This window comes from Adiantum capillus-veneris, chromosome 26, assembly GCF_014529385.1.
Source record: "Adiantum capillus-veneris isolate H3 chromosome 26, ASM1452938v2, whole genome shotgun sequence".
In the NCBI taxonomy this organism is placed as follows: domain Eukaryota; kingdom Viridiplantae; phylum Streptophyta; class Polypodiopsida; order Polypodiales; family Pteridaceae; genus Adiantum; species Adiantum capillus-veneris.
The window spans coordinates 36097646-36106877 of NC_140956.1; the positions used below are offsets into that span (position 1 = coordinate 36097646).

The 9232-nt window shown below is 43.3% G+C and overlaps 1 protein-coding gene across 2 annotated transcripts in view; it reads right to left on the minus strand.

The window, feature by feature from the left end:
- LOC147423260 (Plasma-membrane choline transporter family protein) overlaps nt 1-7049 on the minus strand; it is a 64757-nt gene extending 57708 nt beyond the window's left edge. For both annotated transcript variants that reach the window (XM_086501152.1, XM_086501153.1), the window contains exon 1: nt 6623-7049. In XM_086501152.1, coding sequence (XP_086357278.1) covers nt 6623-6697 — 75 coding nt within the window. In that variant the 5' untranslated portion in view covers nt 6698-7049. The remainder of the gene's footprint in view (nt 1-6622) is intronic.
- Between the last annotated feature and the right edge of the window lie 2183 nt (nt 7050-9232).

Consider the following 9232-nt stretch of genomic DNA (forward strand, 5'->3'; position numbering starts at 1 on the left):
AACTCATCCACTATTGTATATGCTGCAAACATATTCATCTATGACGGAGTGGGACTTAGAGATTTGAGGGCTCGAAAAACATCTCCAAAGTCTTTGTCTGTCAAATATTCATTCTTGAAACACGCAGGAATTTCCATCTGCACATTTGTTATGGCAAAATTGGTTGCTTGAGGCATGCGGCTCAAAGCATCTGCACCACATTTTGTAGACCAGGCATATACTGAATCACCATGTGAAAATTTGCCAAAAATTCAATCCATCTTCCTTGACGAGGATTCATCAATGGTTGAGTAAAAATATACGTTAAAGACTGATGATCTGTTTTAACCACTGAATCTGCGCCAAGAAGGTAATGTTTCTAAGTGTGGTAAGCATGTACGATAGCCAAGAATTCCTTATCATATATTGGGTATCGCATTTGTATTGTTGAAAATTTTCGACTGTCAAAAGCGATGACACGATCATTTTGCATGAGAACGCCACCTGATGCTTGATCAAAAGCATCGGTCATCACGTCAAATGGTTGAGTAGGATCTGCAATTGCTAAGACAGGTGTTGTCGTCAAAGCATGCTTGAGTTCATTGAAAGACTTTTCTCCTTCAGGAGTCCAATGTAGCTTATCCTTCTTTGTCAATTCCGTTAAAGGAGAAGCAATATCTGAGAACTTATGGACTTTGGTGTGATAAAAATTAGCAAGACCCAAGAAAGATCGCACATCTATAATAGTGAAAGGTAGAGGCCAGTCAACAATGGCCTTAATCTTCTTTGGATCCACAGCAATCCCTGTAGCAGAAATCGCATGTCCAAGGTATTCCACGTGATCCTTGAAAAACTCGCTTTTCTTCTTGTTGATGTACAACACATTTGTACGTAATGTCTTAAAGACAATCTGCAAGTGTTCTTTTTTTATTTGCCATGGTTTTACTGAAGACAAGGATGTCATCGAGGTACACGATCACAAATTTATCCAAATAAGGGCCAAAAATTTCATTCATCAAGGTCATGAAGGTTGTTGGAGCATTGGTTAACCCAAAAAGAATGACCAGAAATTCATAATGAACATACTTTGTCCGAAAAGTTGTTTTGTATTCATCGCCAATTCTAATGCGAATCTGGTGATAACCTGACTTCAGATCAATCTTGGAATAGACCCTTGAACCCAATAGTTGATCAAAGAGTTCATCGATGCGAGGTAAAGGAAATTTGTTCTTTATCGTCAGCTTATTGAGAGAACGATAATCAATGCAAAGACGCATGGAGCCATCCTTCTTTTTTACCAATAAGACTGGAGCGCCAAAACGACTTTTGTTGGGACGGATATGACCTTTATCCAATAAATCTTCCAATTGTCGCTGAATTTCTTGAGATTCTGAATATGAAACACGATAAGAAGCTCAAACCGGAGGAGGTTGTCCGGTAATCAAATCGATTGTATGATCCACAGGACAACGAGGAGGGAATGTAGTTGGGAGCTCATCAAGAAATAAGTCCATGAATGGTTTAAAGAAGGGCTGTTGCAAGTAAGCAGTGGGTGATGTTGAGGATTTTGAGGTTTCTTCCGTTTCTGCTTCTTTTTCTCGCAACATAATGAAGGCTGTTCCACAATCACGCTTGCGAACCAAACGCTTAACTTGTAAAGCTGAGACCAAGGTGATAGGCTTTGCATTAAAAAGACCACGAAGATCCACTTCTCAATGATCATGATAAAGCCGAATGAAATGATCTCTAAAACTGATGACAAGATCATACTGATACAGCCAAGATTGACCAAGAATCATGTCCTAGTGCGATAAGGGCATTATTGCAAAGCTTAACTGATTCTGGTAATCCTGAATTTGAAATTGTAACTGTTGAAGTTTCCTGTTGCAGTTCAAAAATGAACCATCTACAAGTTCCACTTGAAAAGCTTCCACACTCTGTTTGGTTGGTAGGTGAAGCTTGCTGACTAAAGAAGCGCTGACAAAATTTGTGGAACATCCACTATCTATGAGCACATTGTTTGGATGTTGACCAATGAAACCAAGAAGACTGAGCACCTGGTTAGAAAGATCAATAGTAACTGAGGTGTGATTGTGGGCATTTAGCATTAAGGCGCTAACCACTTTGGATACTCTAATCGCACAAACTGCTTGTTTGCCTTTGTCCTTTATAGGAGGTGGACAGTGTTCTGAATCTGTACATGACTCCATATTTGAATTTTGCCATATATTTGAAGTGTTTGGACGCTTCGGGCGTACATACCACCTGTGTGATCCACCACATTTTGTGCACAATCTTGTGCTGTTGGACTGAGAGGTGGAGGGAGCTGATGAAGAGGCTTGTTGCTCTACTGAACCATTACAACGGCCATTACATCGGCGGTCGGACCGAAACTATCCTCGATTCCAATTGTTGTTGTTGGAAGAGGAACCGTTATATGGTTTGCTGCTTGTCCAGAGAACCAAGGCCGAAAAGACTGCTGTCTAGAAAATTATTGTTCAGAAGACTAAGGCTGCAATAGTGAACGCCGATTAGGATCAAAGTTGCTTGGGTGACCATGTTGAGGAAAGCAGCCACTGGTTGAAGACTGATTCTTCATAAATGAGGTCCGTGTTGGACGGCGATTGTTTCCAAGCCGTTCAACATAAGCAATGGCAGCATCCAGTGTCGTTGGGTTAAACTTTTGCACATCATCCTTCAGGTTGGGTTCTAGTCCGTCATAAAACTGTGTAGTTTATCCGAGGATCTGAGGGTCTCTATCTCCAGAGTTAGCCTTTGAAACTCTGTTATATACGCGGCCAAGGAACCTGTTTGGTTCAGGCGGCGGAGAGCAGACCGGGCATGAAAGTCCGCATTCGCAGATTCAAATGCTTTGCGAATGGAGCACCGGAATTTGTCCCATGAAGGGGTGCGTTTATCGTCAGCAACTCTTCGTTGCCACCACAAGAATGCTGTGTCTTTCAATAATGAACTGGCTAATGCAACTTTCTTACTTTCCACCAAGTCCGTATTGGACAAGTAGACCTCCATCTTAAATATCCATTGGTCTAGCACGCGCTTGTCGCAGCAATCATTGTATGGTTCTGGCAGCTTAACATCGAGCTTCTTTTTCTGTGCGGAATAAAAAAATTTATAAAGAAGCTGTAATTCAGTATTGTCTCTCTCTGCTGTAGGATCTGGCTCGTCTTCGTGTGCGTCCACTGAAGCTCCTGAAGAAGAGGGTGTAGCAGCAGAAGGGTTTGCTCGAGAAGAAGTGTGTCTGTTGCAGCTGCTCCAAACGAGTGTTGAGGGAAGCAAGACTTGTTGTAAAAGTCTGTTGTAAAGCTTACATTTGTTCCTTGAGGAGAGCGAGCATCTGTGCCTGCTGGCCATCTTCTTCTACTTGGAACATGGTTCTGCCTCAGAGAGAGTATCGAGGAGACGCTGGAGAAGTATGGGGCATGTAGGTAGGAGAAGCTGGTTCTAACGATTCGCCAAGCTCTGCAAGGAAGTCGGAATCGAAGTCCGAATCCTCGAGATCCTCGAGATCCTCCACTGGAGGTGTGTCTGCGGGAGCGGGCGACAGAGGTGTGTACTCCGGAATGCGTAACTCGCTGTGAACACGTACCAGGGACTGGAGGGATATAATATTGTTGACAACGTTCACTCTGCACTCTGCCAGTGAGTAGGCAAGATGGGGGTAGCGCCCAAGGATAAACTCGTAATGCTGAAGGTGCTGAGAGTTGCAGGTGAGAAAAATATGCCACACCACCCAAGTCTGGAACTGTGTCTCGTGGCGGTGGGTGATGTAAAATAAATATTCCTGCTGAACCGACAACTTGTGGCGCAGGAACAGGTGCAGGGAGGGTTCAGGAACAGGTTCTAGAGAGTAATAATGACCTCTGGTGCTGGTGCGGGCCAATTGTTCGGGCTCTGGAGTATCGGAAATAATGATTGCCTCGGGTGCCGAGAGCAGGTGCGCTGGCAAAATTGCGTCGGGAATCTCGTCTATGTACGAGAGATAAGGCACGGGAATCCAGAATTGATCGCCATCCATCGCGTGCGTAAAGCCGATGCAAGCAAATTGCCAGCGCTGGAAGAGGAAATCCACCATGCGGGAGAGAGAGAGGAGAGTCTCAATTCGTGGGTTGCGCCATCAGTTACTTATGCTGCTGGCCTTTTGGTTTATTTTTTAAATCTTGAAGCCTTTGCACATTAAGAGTTAAATTGGTCCTGGCCCAAATTTAAAGTGGCCAGCCAATTTATTAAAGGCCTTAGAATTTGACCATCAGCGTAAAAATGACAACGTTGGCTGCGCAAAAGAATTCGAAACGCTCCAGAGAGGCAGCGATAGTGCGTGTTACCAACAAGTGCATCTGCCAGGGCTGGGACTCTCAAGGGGTGCCACCCATCATCGCCAAGTATGCGAGGCCGGAAGCTCCAACGCATGGAAGATTGAAACGCAAGGGGTGCATCCCATCAGAGAAGTGCATGCCAGGAGTGCAGCCAGTATGCCATAGCACCCATCTCTTTCTTTTGTCTTCTGCTTGACTTATGTATACGTAGAAGAGAAGATTACCTCATGCTGGATTGTATTTTGTCCATCGTTCGTTTGCTTCCATGCAACTCCGGGAAGGGGGGGGGAGAGGGTAGCGGCGAGAGTGAAAGGTTCACAACCTTCGAGTCCCGGGAAAAAATTTGCTTTGATACCACTGTGAGGATTCTAGGTACTAATCCTTTATTAAGTACTTAACTCATAATTAAGACTTAAGAAATTGAACTGAACTCAAAGAAAGACTCAGAAGACTCTGTGTTTGATTGATTGATAGATAGTGTGATACAAGGGCTCCTTATATAGGAGACGAAGAGACATAAATGAAAAGACACGTCTCATGGTGAAGTGACGCGACTTTAAACGTAAAGACACATCCTTTCGACGAAGAGCTACAACCATTGGGCAAAGAGTCGCACCCGTAGAGCGAAGGGGTGTGACCAGTCGTCGAAGGAGTGTGGCTTTTGGCGAAGAGGCACGTCTCTTGGGCGAAGGGGTGTGACCATCCAAGGGCAGGGGTCCTCCTTGGCATGGCACTTCGCATATATGCATCAATGAGTAAGTATTGTAATGTAGTTAAGTCACAAACGTAACACAAGCACACGGTAACTTTGATACCTGCACAATCCACCATACGGCTGAAAATGGAGCCCCACGTTTAATTTCAAGGCTTCTCTCTCTCTCAAGCTGGAAAGTGCCCAAAAATATGCCAAATGGCACTCATGCATGGTTTTCCCGTTTTGCACCTTCCGGTCTAAAAATATCTCAACCGGTTGCTCAGTTGACTTGGCGGTAGAGTAATAAAATGCTCCTCTTGTCATTCCAGAGCTAATGACGAACATATTTCATGGCCCAAAATAGTAGTTTCCTAAATTTTATGAGATGCTCCCATGGCACTTCCACTTGTCATCTAACCCTATCACCATTGGGACCACATCCAAAAAAGAAATGTAGCCCAGTTATCGGGTGATCTTCACTTCAAACTTTGAGTTAGAAAACCATGAGATGGAGACCCTGTACGAAATAGAAACCATAATTATCTAAAACGTGTTCTCAAAAAGCCCTTGACACTACAAACACAAAGTCAAGAAAAATTCAATAATCCTTGAATTGATATGAAACCCAAGGGCCAAGAGGCTATTTGCACTATGTATTTACTCACTTCAATTGTAGTTCTTGCAGCTGCAGCCTATGCCACTTGGATGGAGCTATAGGTATCATCAGTGTTGTTTATCCATGCTTATAATTGACACTTTCAATATATCCATTTCTAGTCCTTAGCCATCATTATAGGACAAGTTATAGTATGCCCACCATTGATACATAAAACCTTAAAGCAAATGCTATTTGCTCTTGTTGACCAATTATTCAAAACAGAATTCATTTCTGTTTGAAGAGTGAAAGCAAAATCCTCTTATTGAAATACTCCACTGCACAATCTCAGTAAATCTCCAACTTCCTTGAGAACTTTACTCGGGGAAAAGCTAGCCTTCACCTACCATACAAGTTATTCAACCAGAAAGGTATGTATCGCTTAAGTAGGGAATAAATCTATATGGCACCCCTATTGTGAGTAAAAGTGTCTCCCCTACTACTATATGTCCTAGTATGTACAACTCGTACTTCAAACCTGTGTATGCAACCTTGAAATGAGTCCTTAGTACAATGCACTCGAGATTGGCACAGCTATTTTAGCAAGAATTTTCTGGAGCTGACAATGTGAGACCATTGTGGTAGATTATTTCCAAGTTACCAGGAATTTTCCCAAGCAAACAATGTGAGACCATTTTCCCACCAGGCTACCGATAATCTTCCCTTTCTTTTGCTAAAAAATCATAATCTTTTCTTTCTTTTAATAAGAAAATGAATTGAGATTAGTAAAAGCTAATCAAGATGAACCAACAGCTCCATACATAACAAAGGCCCTGGAAGAAGTCTCCCAAAGCCCGCACTGTGAGGCCATACAATGAAAAATCCGATCAAGAGAACACATAGACATGCTCATGACAAGCTTTTCAAGTTTGACAGAAAGAACAGATCGGAGAACGATGGCCCAAGTCTTCTTTCATGAAGAGAAACAAATTGAAGGAGGGAAGGAAGGATAATAATAACCTCATCAACGATGCTGTTAGGGGAAGCATCAAAAACTGGAGTGCCAAAGTATTCCACAGGCGTTAAACTCTGCATATCCTCGCATTAATGCAAGCTTGTTACAGCTTGCCCATATGATCGCTTTACATGAGCTTCTTGAACTTTACAGAGGCGGGGGCTTTACTTGACCGAATGGTTGCACAAAATTAGACGATTCGCTGTGTGTGTGTGTGTGTGTGTGTGTGTGTGTGTGTGTGTGTGTGTGAGAGAGAGAGAGAGAGAGAGACGCGCCTTTACAAGAAGTGGGCGTCGCAATTTTCTGCATGCATGTGTGGGCTGTGTGTGTGTGTGTGTGTGTGTGAGAGAGAGAGAGAGAGAGAGAGAAGGGGAGGGAGTGTGTTCTTGACTTACACGCACATTCGCAGCAATGCCTCACAGGCTTCCCATTCTAAACTGGGTATTGAGACGACTCTCTTAAAATTGACAACTATAAAGTATCGTTGAAATCTAAACACGTCACATTTTAAAGAAAAAAACAAGGAGGGGCTATCATAAACTTTGAAACTACCTTGAAAACTTGGCAAGACTACACTTGCACTTGAAATTGCAACACGTGTATTTTTTTTTCTTGAAAATTAAAAAGGAAATAAAAATGAGGGAAAGGTATATGGAGCTCTTTGGGAAGGGCATAGGCAAGCCCATCAATGAGCATTGCAAGCTTAGTGGGCATTCAGGCACGGCAAAGTTTACTTGTGTCATCTAAGCCCTACCCCTCCTGATGAACATCTCAATAGTGAATATTTCTCACCAGGAGCAAGTCTACAAAACATTAGACATTGTCAAAATCAGCCTTGCTCCCTAGCGTGTGAAGCTTCTCTTATGAAGGTGGGTGCTCTGCTTGGATCCCTAAATCTACGGGAGTTTACAAAGTGCACCAATGCTCTTCCCAAGTACCCAGCCACATCATTCTATAAGAAGTGGGCTCTAAGCTAATACACACCAGAGGCATCACCATTACCTACGAGTAGCAAGCTCGCAATGCCATATTGTAATGGGGATCTAAGCTTACCCAAATTTGGCACAATCTTAGCGGTTTCTCTTCCACCAATTACTATCGTCTCTTTTCAGTATTGTTTGTACATAGTATGTACAAACAATAGTATATCCCTAGTTCCTCCTTAGTTGTATATACCACAAGCATGGAGGGAATGGGATCTATGGCAGGATGATTGAGCACCGTAATCTCAAGCAAAATAAACTCGGATACCCAAGGTTACTTAGCCCCCCTCCCACCCCCTTCTCCCACCCCCCCACCATTGAACTCACGGCTTGGGGGATGAGAGAAATGTGCCCTAACCATGCCGCCCATGCACGTCTTCGTTGGAATGTAAGTGTATTCCTTCATTTTTTACATGCTAATGTATCGCATTGCAAAAAGTACCTAAGTTTACTTTTACAGCCGAGTTTACTTTTTGTGACAAGATCTACGATGCCCAATTGATGTTGGAGATCCTAAATTGATTGTGGCCCTTGATCCCATCTTCCATGCTCGTGGTAGTTCCTCGCCCACCATTGAAAAATGGGCTAACGTGTTTGGGACATGATACCATGTTATAAAATCCCTTAGGCCTCATTGGGAACCGTCCAAGGAAATATGATTTGTCTACCTTGTTTGCACACACAGACCTACTTCCATGTCCATGGCAAACTTTATTTCTTAGGCTATGGTCACGCGAGGCTTAGTTTTTTGTAAGCTAGGCCGACAGAATCTGATGCTGCGCAGCTTTTTGCAGTAGGCCACCGGCTTAGTAAGCTTACTATTCCATTTTCAGCATAGTTGAAAAACTATGCCGATAGCTTGTCAGTGCGCCCTTTGTTTCTCTCTCCTCATTGCGCCTCAACCTCTCTCTCACTACTTATGCTTTCTCGTCACGTTCTGAGTTGCCGTACCTGCCATCGTTAAGCATGTCGAGGCTTATAGATAACTAAGCCTCGCGTGACCATGCCCTTATAAAGTCAAAATGTAGACCCACTAGCTCTATACTTGGGTTATTTTCATCATTTGTTGAGGTTGTTGAAACAAAATACATTGAAAGTAGAAGTGTGGCTCCTCATCACTCATCAGGTCCCAAACAACTTTTTCACAAAGGCATTAATTAATTAGTTTTGGGGGGGGGGGGGGAAGGGGGCTTATTTGTTTTTTTTAGTGCTTAAGGGAGGCCAACGGGCACGCAAGGCTTATAGCCTAGTGGTTTAGCTTGAGTTTTTTAGTATGTACGTAATGAGTTCAAATGTTACTCATTAAGGTTGGTTTTAGATGGTGACGTGCATGGACATGCTAATTGGAGATCCTAAGGGATCTTGTGGAGATTCTATCTAATGAAAAACAAAAAGAGTAGAGGCAGTAGGTCCCCGAAACAACTTTTTCAGAAAGGCATTAATTAATTAGTTTTTTTTGGGGGGGGGGGGGGGGAGATAGAAAGGAAAGGGAAGAGGGGGGGGGGCATATTTGTTTTTTTTAGTTCTTAAGGGAGGCCTAAGGGCACGCAAGGCGTATAGCCTAGTGGTTTAGCCAGTAGGCAGCCAAAACGACTTTTTCACAAATGCATTAATTGGTTTTTGGAGGGGGGG